Source organism: Notamacropus eugenii, chromosome 6, assembly GCF_028372415.1.
Source record: "Notamacropus eugenii isolate mMacEug1 chromosome 6, mMacEug1.pri_v2, whole genome shotgun sequence".
Lineage (NCBI taxonomy): Eukaryota > Metazoa > Chordata > Mammalia > Diprotodontia > Macropodidae > Notamacropus > Notamacropus eugenii.
The window spans coordinates 297,462,095-297,478,212 of record NC_092877.1 but is presented as its reverse complement, the minus strand read 5'-3'; the positions used below and the strand labels follow the sequence as shown (position 1 = coordinate 297,478,212).

The following is a 16,118-nucleotide window of genomic DNA, read 5'->3' as shown; positions in this document are numbered from 1 at the left end:
TGAAAATTAACTTAATCAATTATAATTTTAATTGTCCATGTAAATTTATGGATTTAATGTTTAATCTTTGGTTGTTAATACAAACTATCATGGAAAATATATTCCTAAGTGTCTGAACTAATATAACTTTGGTAAAATGAGTAATCGCATGACAAACTGTAGGGGTAATTTCAGCCCTTTCTTTGCCCAGTATAATCAGGCAAAGTTTCATTCTTATGGCAAAGCCAAAAGGATCCTATGAGTAATTTCCATTCTTGAAAAATTAGACTTTTATCTTGTTGGTCTCCACATCTTTGCCCTCTCATGTTGCAAATACTTGCACCAAAGCAACAGTATTTTTTTTAAATACTCATTTCTTTTATTTCACATTCTTTGCCCTTCTTCAGTTCCCTTCACCCACTGAGAAGACAGCAATATGAAACCCATTATATATGTGAAGTCTTGCAAAAATCTATTTCCATATTAGCCATGTTGCCAAAAAAAAAAAAAAAGCAAGGAAAAAAACTGAAAAAAATTATGCTTCAGTCTGAACTTTCATCAGTTCTGCCTCTGAAGGTAGATGATAGTTTTCAATGAATCCTTTGGAACTGACATGGATGATTTTATTGATCTGAATAAATAAGTCTTTCACAGCTAATTATCATTATAATATTGCTGTTACTGTGTACAATGTTCTACTAGTTCTGCATACTTCACTTTATGTCAGTTCATATAAGTTTCCCCAGGTTTTTCTAAAGTGATCCAGCTCTTCATTACTAATAGCACAGTAGTATTTCATCACAATTATCTACTACAGCTTGTTCAGCTGTGCCCCACTTGATGGGCATCCCCTCCATTTCCAGTTCATGGCCACCATAAAAAAACTGCTATAAATATGTCTGTACATATATATCCCTTCCCTTTTCTTCGATCTCTTTGGAATATATACTTGGTAGCAGTTATTGCTAGGTCAAGAGTATGCACAGTTTTATAACCCTTGGGCATAGTTCCAAATTGTTTTCCAGAATAGTTAGACCCGTTCACAACTCCATTGCATTGTTATACCTATTTTCCCATATCCTCTCCAGCATTTGTCCTTTTCCTTTGTTGTCATGTTAGCCAATCTGATAGATATGAGGTGGTACCTCAGAGTTGTTTTAATTTGTATTTCTCTAATCAGTAGTGATTTTTAGATAGCTTTGATTTCTTCTTCTGAAAAACAACCTATTCATATCCTTTCAGCACTTATCAGTTGGCCCGGAGGGTTGGGGAGGTAGGAATGGCTCTTGTTTTTATAAATCTGGCTCTGTTCCCTATATATTTGAGAAATTAGATGAGAAACATTCTATAAAATCTCCCCCACACCCCCACCAGTTTCCTACTTTCTTTCTAATTTTGGCTTCATTAGTTTTATTTGAGCAAAAGTTTTTTAACTTCATGTAATCAAAATAATCCATTTTATCTTCCATGATCTTCTCTATCTCTTCTTTGGTTATTAAACTTTTCCCTTATCCATAGGTCCGACAGGTACATTTTTCCATGCTTCACTAATTTGTTTACATCACCCTGTATGTCCAAATTATGAACCAATTTTTGACTTTATCTTGGTATACAGTGTGAGATACTGATCTATCCTGTTTGCTGCCAGACCACTTTCCAGTTTTCCTAGAAATTTTTGTCATATGGTGAGTCCATGCTTCAGAAGCTTGGATCTATGGGTTTATCAAACACTGTATTACTGTGATCGTTTACTACAGTGTACTATTCCAGTGACCCACCCCTCTTCTTCTTAGCCAGTACCAGGTTGTTTTTGTGATTACTACTTTGTAATGTAGTTTGAAATCTGATACTGCTAGGTTGCCTTCCTTCACTTTTTATTTTCATTGATTTGCTTGATATTCTTAACCTTTTCTTCTTCTAGATGAATTTTGTTAATTTTTTTCTAGCTCCATAAAATAATTCTTTGGTACTTCGATTGGCATTGGCACTGAATAAGTTAGTTGATTATCATTTTGTTATATTGGCTGGGCCTACCTATAAGCAATCAATATTTCTCCAATTGTTTACATTTGTCATGATTTGTGTGAAAAGTATCATGTAATTGTGTTCATACAGTTCTTATGTGTCTTGACAGGCAGACTCCCAAGAATTTTATACTATCTGCAATGACTTTAAATGGAATTTCTCTTCCTATCTCTTCCTCCTAGGTTTCACTGGAAGTATACTGAAATGCTGACAGTTTATGTGAGTTTATTTTATAACCAAGCTGTTAATTCTCTTTTATAATTTTCTTGCATTGCTCTCATTTTCTTTCCCAGTTTTTCCTCTATAGCTCTTCTTTGGTTTTTAAAATCAGTTTTTGCTTTTCTTTAATCTCTTACTTTAGCTCTTCTAAGAATTCTTGTTGGGCTTGTGTCCAATCTTTATCTTTCATTGAAGCTGTGCTTGTTTTCACAATGCTGTCTTCTGAGTTTGTGTCTTGAGCTACCCTGTCACCATAGAGTCAGGTTCTTTTGTTATTGTTTACTCATTATTTTCGGCCTACTTCTTGAAGAACTTTATGTTAGAACTGGGCTCTGGGTAGAAGTTGAAGTGATGGGAGAGGTCACTGTCCCAAGCTTCAGGTTTTTTCACCCTGCTCTTTTCACAGCTAGTTCTGGCAATCTGTAATTTTTCAGTGCTTCCAAGGTGGAGTAATCTGGGAAGAAGCGTGGTCCAGGAATGACCCCCACTCTCTTGTGACCACAAATTCCAACACTCTTCTCTGCCCTGGAACTACAATCCAGAACTTACTGATGAGCAGTGAAGTTGCCGTGTGGCATCCATCTCTGTGTGGTACAAGTTCCTGGCACTATCTCTGCTGTTGCTATTGACACTGCCACTACCTCTGCCTCCAAGACTCATAGCTGGGTCAGAGGCCTCCCTCCAGGTCAGCCTCCATCCATAGATCTCTGCTTCTAATCTCCTAACTTGTCCTGGGCTGGAAAAAATGTCTCATACCAACTTTTTTTTGGATGTGCCACTCCTGGATTAGATTTGACACATTATTTTAAAGTTGTTTGGAGGATAATGTTAAGAAGTTCAGCTGGAATGCTCTCACTTCTCCACTATCTTGATTCTGCCTCCCTACCCTTCTTTTGAACTCCTCTTATGGTTGAGAGCATTGTCATCCTTCTAGCCACCTAGGTTTGCAACCTCAGGATCACTCTTTATTCCTTACTCACCCTACACATTCAATCAGTTGTCAAATCTTGTTTCTACTACCACAGTCACACTCCCATGCATTGCTTTCTGTCTCTATACACACAGCTACCACCCTAGTTCAATTCCTTATCATCTCTCCCCAGGATTATTGTAATACCCTCCTTATCGGTCTGCCTCCCTCCAGTTCCTCACCTCTTTAATCCTCCCCAAAGCTGCCAAAGTGATCTTCCAAAATGCAAGTCTGACCATATCACTCTCCCACTCAGCATGCTCCATTGGCTCCTTATTAACACTAGAATCAGCAGGATTTCATTTTTATATCAACATTTCTGAAATTCTATTCTTGTATAAGTTTTTTTTATACAAGTAACTCCTGTCACTACAGTCATTGTGGTCATTGTTGTTTAGCCATTTCCAATTGTGTCTGACTCTTTGCGTCTCCTTTTTGGGATTTTCTTAGCAAAGATACTGGAGCAACTTGCCGTTTCCTTCTCCAGCTAATTTTGCAGAAGAGGAAACTGAAACAAGGTTAAGTGATTTTCCCAGGGTCACAAAGCAAGTCTGAGTCCAGATTTGAATTCAGGTAGTCATGCCTCCAGGCCCACATGCTCCACCCACTGTGCCACCTATATAAATTATAAATAGATAAATATACATATTTTGGAGGTATGGGCTCAAAAATGTTTACTGATAGGGTATACTGTCAAAAAAGCTTTGAGACCCCTTATCTAGATAATTGCCAACATTATGACTGGCAAAGAACGGAACTCTCAGCAAGCCAGGGGAACTACAGAATCTGAGGCTGGCCATGGGTTCCCCAAGCAAAAGATTTCCAAGCAACTGGCCTACCTGATGTATTTAATATAGTTGTCCTTCCAAAGTGTCAGATTCTCTTAATGTCAGAGTATGAATATGCCCAAAGGGCCCTTGGAAAACATTTTAAGATTTTGAGATACCTACCCCTCTGACCTTCTATTAGGGTTAGGGTTAAATGTTAGTCAAAGTATGGCCTTAGCAGGGTAGTCAAGGCTCCCTGTGGCTGCCGTGTCTTTTTAGCACTGGTGAATGAGGAAAAAAACAACTGTATTCAAACCTCCTTTCATTGATGAATTTTTCTCCTGTGGTGACTACACAGAGAACTCAAGGAGGCTCATGATAAAGAACTGGCTGCTTTGGAGGAAAAGTATAAAACAACCCTGAAGATAGAGAAGACTGTCGCCCAAGGAAAGCTAGGTATGGTCACAGTCTGGGCAGAATGCTGCTTCTGTGATGTCGAGAAAGCCCAGTGAGCATGGCAGGGGACACAGGTTAATTGGAAAGGAGATGCCGGGTTTTTCTTGGGATTCTTCCTAAAGCTTAGAAAAGGAACCATGCTTGTAGAGAGAATGACTAAAAGGAGGGAAATCTACTCACCAGCATTTCTAACAAGAGAATCAGAGAAGGCTGATTGAGTCCCAGCTCCTCCCCTCCATAGCCCAGTGACTTTGGGCATAAGAATCTTTTCCCTACCTACTCGCAGGGCTACTGTGAGGAGGAGTAATAATAATGATGATGATATGCATGAAAGTACTTTGGGAAATATAAAAACCTTATACCTATGTTAGCTAGTAGTCATTATTATTCACCATGTGATGGAGTCTTCATGGAATAGTGATGACTGTTTATTTTCTCTTAACTAGAGAGTATGGTGAAGGAGTATAAATATTTGAAGAATATGTTCCGAATGTACCAGGTGAGATCTAGTTACTTTGAACCATTTTCAAGCATAAGGGAAGCTGGGCCACCAATTCCAGACTTCATTACCTGGCAGATAATCCATGGTGGAGCAATCCAAATGGAGTATTGGATGGAAAATTACTCCTGGGAGACAAGGTAGCAAAGACCTGGGGTGGGGATGTCTACTCCAGCAAAAAGGGTCTGGTACACAGCTTTGAATTAAATTGCATCGATCTATTCAGTACTGGCTGGTCACTAACAGCGTTAATAGATTGGTGGGGCTGCTTGTGCACACAGTGATTCTCCCAGGCTTATTCTTTATTCTCAGTTTTTTTGGATGAATGTCTATGGAAACAGGGAAGTATATGTTTCCTCAGGCAGATAAAGCAAGTTGAGCAGATTGAAGTGTTAGTGTTCATTGCTTTATAAAAAAATTTAATTACGTATTTGTATGTAATTCATTCATTTGTTCATTCATTTATTCAACTCTTATAAGCCCCTGCCAAAGAGAGTTAAAGGAGCTAATATATTTTCACCACTTTTAAATCCTAATTTTGGAAACACTGCCGTGTTTGTGTCTAGATGTGTGTATGGAGAGAAAGACAGAGAGAGAGAGTTCAGACACGTGAAGCAAATTCTTTGTGAAAGGTGATAAAAGTCAATAAGAGGACTTTTGGAGGTTACTCCAGAAGGTTTCCCCAGCAGAAGAGTCATCAGAATGCCCAGGAGACAGATAGAAGAAAAGTGTTCAAATTTCCAACAAGCACCAGGGAGCATTTCTAGGACAGCAGCTGCCTTATCCAAGAGAATTCATGTTCTTGTTAGGGCTTGTTAGGTCATTTTCCATGATCCCAAATAGCTGTCATTTCTATCCTTGCACAGCTAACTCAGGAGCAAAATGACCAGTGCTCCTGAGAGCTGAGCTCCTGCCAAGGGCACCAAAGGACATGGAGCAAAGAAATGAGGGCTGATATTATGTCCAAAGTCTCTTCAGATCCCCATGAAGGAGTCACAAAGAACTGACATTCCCATGGGGCTTTGTTGTTTTCAAAGCACCTTCCTCATAGTCACATTGAAGGAGGAGATACATGATGCTACTAGTCCCATTTTACAGAAGAGGAAACTGAGGTTCACCAGGGTGAAGTGATTTGCTCCCCCTCACATATAGTAAGTGTTAGGACCAGGATTTGAAAGCAGGTCTTCTGACACCAAGCTCAACACTCTTTCCACAATACTACCTCTATTTCAGGGGTTCTTAACTTCTATTGTATGATGGACCCAGTGGTGTGCTGGTAAGTGTTTAATCACTGGCTCTGGGGATGGGCAAGAGGAAATGTATGTATATACAGCGCACATTTAATTTTAATCTGTATTATTGACATTAGCTCCATCACTTTCTTAAGTATAGACATCTACAAATCAAAATCTAATTTGTGTGTAGAGTTGCCTGATTTCCAATGTGTAAATACTAACACTGAAAATTTAACAATCAGCTCACAGACCAGTTGGAGCTGGCTCCAGCACATCTCTCCATGGATCCCTTTGGCAGTCTGGTGAAGCCCATGGACCCCTTTTTCAGAATACTGTTTTTAGGTACATAAAATAAAATATACAGGATTATAAAGGAAGCTAATTATATTTAAACACAGTTATGAAAAAAAATTTAAATTCACAGACCCCAAGTTAAGAACCCCTGCTCTATTTGATTTTTCTTCCTTTGAAGAACATACCATTGTTTCCTAAAAAATGAACAAACCAAAAACACTAACTAATAGATCTTTTTACCCACTTCTTTGATGGTCCAATGGGATTTTCACCTGATTTATAATTCCAAGAGAACCCTTAAGTATAGTGGTAAGAAAAAAAAACCAAGTAAATTTTGTGTCTTTTCATTTTTTTTCTTGAATGAATTCTTTAAATATTTCAAAGACCAAAGCTGGAAAATATTGAAGTTTGTTTCCTGTCATTTCCATTTTCCCATACATGTCTTTTTCCAGACAGCTTATCAGTGAGGATGGTGTGGGGTTTTCCAGTAGAGAACACTACTTGAACAAGCACCATCCACTCTCTACATCCCACTCTTCCATTTCAACACCACCATGTGATTTTAGGAAAAAAATTTTTAAAGTCTCTCCCTTCGCTTCTCCTTGATTTGTAAAACCATGATGTCCATAGATGTGAATGGTCCTCTCTATCACCCTAGGACAGTATCTCAGATGAAATGGAGGAGAAGTGGTCGAGGCGGAAGACTGAATGGGAGAAGAGTGAGAAAATGGAACGAGAAAAAATCCTATTGCAGCAAAGTAAGTAGAGAATCTTGAAATGTTTTAGGCACATGAATGATGTAGATTTATTGAAAAGAAATGCAGTCAGATGGAAAGATTGGAAGGACGGTAGCCTCTGCATTAATTTCTTGTTTTTTGTTCTTCATTCTCCAAGAGGGCCATGACATCAGGGAGGTGACGCCATGACATGCAAGTGAATAGGATTTAAGTGAGGAAGGGCTGTGCAAGGTCACAGCCTCACCTCTTCCTAACGAATTTGTCAAAGTCACAGCATACCCCACTCGTTTCCATTTTTATTTTTAAAACAATAATAGTAGTTTGCTCCCCTTTTTTTTTTTTTACCATGAGGATCTCTTTTTAACATAAAAAATATTTGTGGATCCCCACATCGTAGTAACTGTACTATTGGTAGATAATTGTGAAAGTTTGACCCATTATGTTATTAAGTATTTTGTGTTTTCCTCCTTGTATTTTTTTCAATCCCAAATATACTTATGAGAGTATACATATATATACACAAACATACTTTATTCTGTGATTCTCCATAGAATACAGACTAACAAAGAAGTTTGAGGTGGATGTAGAGGAAGAAAAAAGAAAAATAGAGAAACTCCATATCCAAGCCTGTGAAAAGTTCAATAAGGAGAGAGAGGTAATCCCCCAGAGGAATAGATAATCCTAGATCTACTGTAAAGGCAAGAAATAACGTTGTGTGCCCTGAAATGATTCATGGATGCTTTATATTTAATAACTAGTAGCTTTTTAGAAGCAACTCGAATTTCACTGGAATTATTTAGATGGATCCAGGGGTCAAGGTACCTGGTTCACAACATTGCAATAATAACAATAGCTGGCATTTATGTAGCACTTTATGGTTTGCAAAACGCTTTACAAACATTGTCTCATGTCGTGCTTGGCCATTGTGCTGATTAGGGCTCTATAACTGTTCTGCAGAGTGTGCCAAGTTGAACAAATACCTTTATTCACCTAAGGGCTCAAAATCGTTTTTCCAAAGACAGTATGTGATACTTTAAATTAAAAGTCCATGCATTACATAAAACAAAGGGCTTTGTAACAATCAGTGAGCTGAAGAGTTAGTTCTTACCACTTCTATGATTTTGTACCTCACTACTTAGATGCTAATGTTATTGTCTCTTTTCTCCCTCCCTCCTCCCTTCCTTCCTTCCTTCCTTCCTCCCTCCCTCCCTTCCTTCATTCCTTCCTTCCTCCCTTTCTTCCTTCCTTTCTTCCTTTTTCTTTGTCCTTTTTCTTCTGTCTTCTCTTAACTCTCATATGCTAGGTTGGGGAGGGGGATGGGTTGGAGCTCATTCTCTTGTTTCTGTTTTGTCTTTGTGAAAGGAACATACTTTCTCTGTGCTTTCTGTGTCTGATTTAGTCTTGGCAGAGCATAGGATCACAGAATTGAATGGGACCTTAGAGGACCTCCCTCCTATCTTACAGATGAGGAAACGGAGGTCCATGGAGTTTAAGTGATTTGAGTAAGGTCACAGAGCTGGAATTTGAATCCAGGTCCTTTGTCACCAAAATACAATGTTCCTTTCACTGCACTGTGCTGCTACATCTGAAATAGAAATTACATAAGATTCACTTTCAATATCCTATCACTTTCAGGCATTCCTGAAACAACATGAAATTGATATGTTGAATTTAGAAGAGCTGCAGAAGGCCAAGGAGGTGAGATTTTTCTTCCTTTGGGATTTCTAAACCTTTCCTTCCCTTCCCCTTCCCCTGCCCTCCCCCTTCCCTTCCCTCTCCAACTCTTCCCTTCCAGTCATCCTCCCCCCCCAGGCCACTGCACCCTATGGCTCAAACACCACTGGGCCCCTGCCTTTTCTGGACCCTCCTGGTTTAAGAGTGATTATCAATAGTAACTGTGCTGTTTCCCTCCCAGCCTGAAGTCTTTCTTTCCTTTGCCTCATTAAAGAGGCCATGCCCTGGCTACTTCTTAAACAGGCCTATTCAGTGAATGGGCATTACCTCACCCTAAGTGAGTACCTAATTGGCCTTGGTCTAAAGGGGCCAAGGTCTCCCATTGCATCCTGGGTCATCTCCAGTCATACTGATGAATATCTGGTCACTAGATTCTAGAGATGGCTCTGGAGGAGGAGAAGTAAGGCTGGTGACCTGCACAGCCCTCCCTCACTCAAAAACAAAGTCAAGTGCAAGTCAAGTCATCATTTCTCTGGTGGCAACGAAGGAAGAATACAAGTAAACAAAATGAAAAAATGAACCAAAGTTGATTGACTCAATAATGCCATTCCTCAAAGAATCGAAATCAGTGAACCACATCTGAGCTTTCTGGGGATTTTAGAACTTGTTACCCAACAAAGCCTTTAGTGTACTTTTAGACCCAGGATTGTCCTTAAGTATGTTAGTTATAAGTCAGCTTAATGTATGACTTCTGTAGACCAGTTTGATCTAGAGCTTGTTCTCCAGCTCCACTAAGTTCAAACAAGGATGTGTACTTTAATCATCACTAACATTACCCAGTTCTACCTTTGAGCTCCATATATTGCAATAATATGTCCTCCTTGGAGGCCTCCTTGAGGGAAAAACCCTCTCCACTGCCATGGCCAGATCTCTGCTCAAGCCCAATTTATACTTCATAGGAGCTGGAAGGGACCTCAGAAGTCATCCAGTCCAAACCTCTCATTGGACAGATGATGAAACTGATACCAGAGAAATTAAGCGATTTGCCCATGGTCATAACACAGACATTAGTAGCAGAGCCAGGATTTGAACCCAGGGAAACTGATGCCAAATCCAACATTCTTTCCACTGCACCAACAGTGCTTCAACTTTTAACCTGCACTATAGGATATGACTAAGGCATTATGACATTAATTTCTCAAGGGGTTCTAAAGTTTCTTCGCCAATTGTGTGATTTTAAGGTTTGTCACCAAAAGCTTGAAAGTCAAGTGCTAAATTTTTTATTTGCCAGGACCATCTATTCATTCAAGGAGAGGAGCTGGACAGTGATCTCTGTCTATGAAGAGAGTGATCACATTGATGAAGTTATAACTCCTAGAAGTATTAAAGAATTGTTCATGATAACCAAGCACATGAGCTGATTTGTATTGCCCCTTCTGCTGAAAACTGACCATGAGTCTTCGATTGTAGCGTATTTGGACACCTTGCTGAGGTATAGACCAATAGCTCACTTAGAGACCTCAGAGAAACAAGGAAACCAATGCAGTATGAGGGTTAAGTATATGTAGCACATGAAATCACAATATAAGTCTATTACTAGACTAAAAGTTTGTCCATATCTTTTATACATTTTGCATTTTCCCCAGCCCTTAGCACAGTGCTTTGTAAACAGTAAGTACTCCATAAATGCATGTGGTATTGAATTGAGTCTCTTTCTCCTAATAAAGGCTGTGGAAGGAGAATTGCAGGCACAGTCCCTTATTTTAGAGGCGCTGAACACATCACTGTACCAGAGCCAAGTGGACCTCCAGAAAGAGGTGAGTGCCAGTGGAGGAGAAGGAATAAAGCAGGAGAGACTGACATCTGGAAAGAACGTGAGCCCATCTAGTCCAGTCCATTTGTATGCAGCACAGTAGGCTGCCTCCATTAATGTACTGTGGCTGTCTTACTCTGCTGCTTGCCTAGGCAGAAGTTATAGCCAGCTTTTGAAATACCTTTCAGAAAAACCATGCAGCTAACATGGAGAAGGTCCTCCAACAGAAGCTCATTGAAGTTGAGGAGAAATACAAACATATGGTACAGAGCCTGACAGATGAAAATCTAGACCTGAGGTATGTCCCCATAGAGAACATGAGAATGAGAACACTGAGTGAGGAGTGTTTGGGTGAGACTGTGGGGGGAGGAGGAAGCTTATCTGAAATTGTTCTAGAAGCATCTTTTCCAGTGAAAAAGAGAGAAGATTATTTAAGCTCCCTAAAGCTAGTTTGTAGAACAGATTTGGAGATGAAATTTCAAATAAATTTGCTAGTCTAGACCATGCATTTTCCTGATTCTCATTAAATTATATTTTTATTACTATTATCTCTTTTTAAAAGTTAATTTATTCTTCATTTTGAATTTAATTTTTTAAATGAGCATTTCCCGATAGAGAACAGAACAAGAAAAGAGGATTATGTATAAAATCACTCCATCCCCCAACTTGGGACATTTTTACTGGCTATACTCCATGTTTGGAGCTGGCCCCCTTCATCTGAACCTCCTGGCTTCTCTAGCTTCCTTTAAATCCTAGCTAAAATCTCGTTTTCTGAAGGAAGCTTTTCTGACCTCCTCTAATTCTAGTGCTTTCCTCCTTACTGATCATCCCAACTCCCATTTTTCCTATTAACAACTTTCTCGTAAAGAGTTTTTCCATGAGATCTCCCCCACTGACTGTTAGCTCCTTGAGAACAGGGCCTGTCTTTTACCTTTCTTTGTTTACCCAGCTCTTAGCACATTGCCTAGCATATAATAATCATTTAATAAACCTTTATAGCCTTTACGTGACTGGCATAAATCTTCATATCATAATATGTGCTTTATTTTTTAAAAAGTATAAAATTTCACACATTACTTTCAAAACTGTCCTGTTTATCTGTGCTTTCTTCTATTATTTTCTGTGATTTAAATTTTTTCCAGTGTGTTCATTCTTTAGTTAATGAAGAGCCCTAACCCTAGATGATAATTATTTTCTCCTTCCCTTTCTTTTTCTAGTTAATTTGTAACTAGTATCTTTTTACTTTTAATAATTAATCATTCATTTTTTCCTCTTGTCCCCCTCCCCCATCCACAGAAAAGAAAAAAAATACAGAATTCCTGAATTACATAAGCACAATCAAGCCAAACAGTTGTATTTGGGTCACTTTGAAAATGAATATCCTATTTTGCCCATTAGCTCTTCTCTCTGTCAGGAGGTGGGCAGCATTCTTCATTATCAGTCCTCTCTCTGGAATTACAGCTGATCAGAGTTTACAGCGTTCTGGTTACTCTGTAAATTATTCGTGATCTGCTTACTTTACTCTGCGTCAGTTCATACAGATCTCCCAGGTTTCTCTGAAATTGTCTTTCCCCTCATCTCTTACAGCATAATAGTATTTCAGCACATTCATATGATACAATTTGTTCAACCAGTCCCCAGTGATGGCCATCCCTTTAGTTTCCAGTTTTTCTTACCATTCAAAAGGAGTTGCTATAAATATTTTTGTATATATAGGACTTTTCCTCTTTCTTTGATCTCTTTGGGGTATAATAGGGCTAGCTGTGGTATTGCTGAGTCAAAGGGCATACAATTAACTTTTGTGTGACTTATCTCTTGTTGGCACTGATTCAGATTTTATTACAGCCTAATGAACTTCTGCTCTTTTCAGACCAGCATTTATACTTCAAGTAAAACTACATTCCAGTGATGTAAATGAAAACGCTAAAACCCTGAATAATTGTTTTAAAAAAAAATCCAAACAGTATTGCTCCCATAGTTTCCTCACAAGTAAGGCAGAATGTTGTATATTGTCAGATGTGGACATCAATAAAACTTATATTTTTAAGTTTCCAAGTCACCACAGTCACTTGAGAACTCATTTCCTGTCCTCAATATTCAATTAAAAATAATATTCCTTTTTAAATCTGGGGACATTGCCAGTTATAATTAAGACTCCACCTGGGCAAAAGAATGGGGCCTTGTTGTCTTACGCATGAGAATCCTACACATTCTTTTTGTTTATGTCTTTTCCTTCACCCAACAGGCATATGCTAATCTTAAAGAATGAAGAACTTTTCACAGAAAAAAGCAGGAGAAATACCAGGGAAGATTCTTTTGTCTATCATGACTTACTTAGTGAGACTGATGAAGATCTGGATACAGAACAAAAAGGCTGACTGTCTCCCAGGGCCTGGAGAATTCACGTGAAGAGCGTCCTCTCAGGATTGCCTGAGACTTGTTCAGTTCTTGGGGTCCCATATTTTTGTTTTTGTTTTCACAACTTAACTTTATTCAGAGTTGTTGGAAACATAAATGTCTTTGAGCAAAGATTTTCTTTCCCCATCTACCTCCACTTTGAGGTAATCCATGAACCTTACTATTCATTTAATTTTCTGCCTGAGTATGGCTAAGCATTTTGATGATTATAATGTTTTCCCTTAGCCAACATTTACATACCATTAAATTAATTTTTCATTCTGCCCTTCCTTACTACACCAGAAGAGGGACTCTCCTTAAGTTCATTCTCCTGCTAAAAAAGATAAATGTGTGGTTGATTATATCTTCCAAAATGATAAGATGTTAGAGTTGGAAGGGGTCTTGGCACTCTTCTAGTCCAGGGGTGTTGGAGCCTGTGGCCTTGAGGCCACATGTGGCCCTCTAGCTCACTAAGTGCGGCCCTTTGACTGAATCCAAACTTCACAGAACAAATCCCTTTAATAATTTGTTCTGTAAACCTTGGACTCAGTCAAAAGCCTGCACCCGAGGACCTAGAAGACCACATTGGCCTCAAGGCTACAGGTCCCCATCGCCTGTTCTAGTCTGTGCTCCTCATTTTCCAGATGAGAAGAATGAGGCCCAAAGACACTTGTCCAAAATAACACAACCAGCTAATGGTAAAGCCAAAATTAAGCCTTAGAACTCCCACTCCCAAGTCCAGTGCTCTTGAGACAATGTCACACTTGTACACTACCCTACCTTTCCAGAATCAATGTTGGAAAACAATCTAATTTATAAATTGTATATAAAAAATGGAGCCCTGGATCTAGAGTAGCATGGTATAGCAGAGTAGGTACTAAATTAGATGCCAGGTAACCGGAGTTTAAAATTCTGGTCCTGCTGCTAACCTTCTGGATCATCTTGGGGAAATCACTTGACTTTCTCTGGGTTCTAGATTATCTATGAAATGTAAGTCTTGGACAAAATGACCTCTAAGTTCTAATGTTTTCTTGACTGACCCCAGCAATTTATAAACTATGGCTTGGCAAGAAGTTTTTGTGGTCTCGTTATCCAGAAATTTATGACTTTGGGAAAACAGTCATTAGCAGGGGCCAAAGTTATGATGATTGACTCAGGAAATTTTGATGTTGGGAATAGTCTGTGGAATTGAAGAAGTCTCCCAGTGGATTAGATACCTACAGTGTTATTCCCTTCCAGAGCCCTGGTTATATCTTCATACACTTGAATTTTAGGTTGAAAAAAAAAAACCTTGACCTAAAGCCAAACTGCGTTATTCCAGTGGTGATAAGGAAAATATGATGAATTCTTCAGACAAAGTTAATTCACCTCAATTCAATTCAATTAAGCATCTACCCTTATCCCAAACAATTATGCTAAGTACTAAGAATACAAAGACAAAAAAGAAAATAGCCCCTGCACTCAAGAAGCTTACATTATTCTGTGGGTAGAATAGTACTGGGGGTGGGGGGTGTGGAGATGACAGGATCAGGAGGAACTTCTCCAGAAAGGGACATCCTTCCACCAGGTCAGGGAACCTGATGGAGGGAGGCAACTTACAGAAATTAAAGCACAATTTTTATACCCTATTGCAGAGAATCTCACCTCCCCACTATCCCACCTCTCCATTGGCTGGGAGGCAGGCTCACAATCTAAGCTCGATCTTCACCTATCCCAACACAATTACCTCATCTAAAATCTAACTTAACTGCTGATGTGGCTTTAGAAAAGAGGGGAGGGGGAGAAGCAGGCACTGGTAGTGCTGATGTGGCAACAGTACAGCAAACAAAGGGGAGATCTGAGTAACTTCCAAGTTTCAGCTACAGCCCACAGCACTTTCACAAAGAAAGCTGGTAGCTGGTAAGGGTGAGAGGGGGGCAACTGACTGTCCACAAGCCCTGGATACCGGAGAGAGGCCTTACAGAAGAGAAATTTTATTTAGAAAATCCAATATTCCCCATATTTTTATTATGAAAAGTCTTCACAATCTCCTCATCTCACTCAATCCCTCCTCTTCTCTATCATGTGAAGAGTTTCCACACCGCTACTAATACAGATTATCTGTTAATTGATCTTCATTTTTCATACTTAAATACCACTCCTCCTTCATGCTTTAAAGGAGAAGACCAAGTTTGGACAAAAACATGGGCAATCTCTAATATTAAATACAATCCTCACATTCTTTCCCCTATACATTCTTCCCTTCATCTATCCCCTTTTATATGAATATAGATAGAAAGCAAAGTTAATCAATACATTGACAAATTACAAGGGAACTTTCCCCATGTTATAAGTACAGATACAGAGATTTAAGATACAAAGGTAGATCAATGAATTATCCATTTCAGAGGTTCCATCTGATGCAGTTTTTCTGATCTAGATGCTCCATCAGGCCATCTTCAGCACAGCATCTCTTCATCTTCTTCCCTTTATTTTCATGTAGAAAATCCAGATGTCCACTCGCCTACAAAACTGACCTTAATACCATTTTAGATGACCATTCTTAAGCTTTATACACTCATCACTCTACAAAACCAAAATTGGGACTTTGGCCAATTGTCATATTTAAGAAATCCACATTAGAACCCAGTATTTACATCTTACATTCAGATCTTTTAAAGCATTTACAACATAGGCCACAAACCATTTTTCTTTTAACCAACTGAGACAAAATAATGATTAACTATGTATGCTAACCTCACAAGCCTTATTAACCTGATGGTCTCCACACTATTACTAGAAATTATAAGACCCAATTTCTTGTTGGTCTAAAGTCCTAAACCTGATAGCTTAATCTTAGACTTAACCTCAGATATTTCCCTACCAACAGTCTGTTATTTAATAAATCTAATATTAAACTTACAAAACTTTTGATTATAGGAAATTGCCACTAAGAGTAGGGACATTGCAGGGAAACAATATCTCCCTACATGTCAATTCCAGGCAGGAGCAGATTGTCAGCTGGCATTCAACCAGGCTTAAAATCCACCAGGTGTCAGTGGGGAAATTGAGTC

The 16,118-nt window shown here is 38.9% G+C and overlaps 1 protein-coding gene across 8 annotated transcripts in view; it reads left to right on the top strand.

Moving 5' to 3' along the window:
- Positions 1-14,138, top strand: part of FLACC1 (flagellum associated containing coiled-coil domains 1) — a 41,187-nt gene extending 27,049 nt beyond the window's left edge. For all 8 annotated transcript variants that reach the window (XM_072617283.1, XM_072617279.1, XM_072617281.1 and 5 more), the window contains 8 exons: positions 4,319-4,416; positions 4,863-4,915; positions 7,103-7,202; positions 7,733-7,836; positions 8,817-8,879; positions 10,583-10,672; positions 10,857-10,966; positions 12,914-14,138. In XM_072617283.1, coding sequence (XP_072473384.1) covers positions 4,319-4,416; positions 4,863-4,915; positions 7,103-7,202; positions 7,733-7,836; positions 8,817-8,879; positions 10,583-10,672; positions 10,857-10,966; positions 12,914-13,046 — 751 coding nt within the window. In that variant the 3' untranslated portion in view covers positions 13,047-14,138. The remainder of the gene's footprint in view (positions 1-4,318; positions 4,417-4,862; positions 4,916-7,102; positions 7,203-7,732; positions 7,837-8,816; positions 8,880-10,582; positions 10,673-10,856; positions 10,967-12,913) is intronic.
- The last annotated feature ends 1,980 nt before the right edge of the window (positions 14,139-16,118 follow it).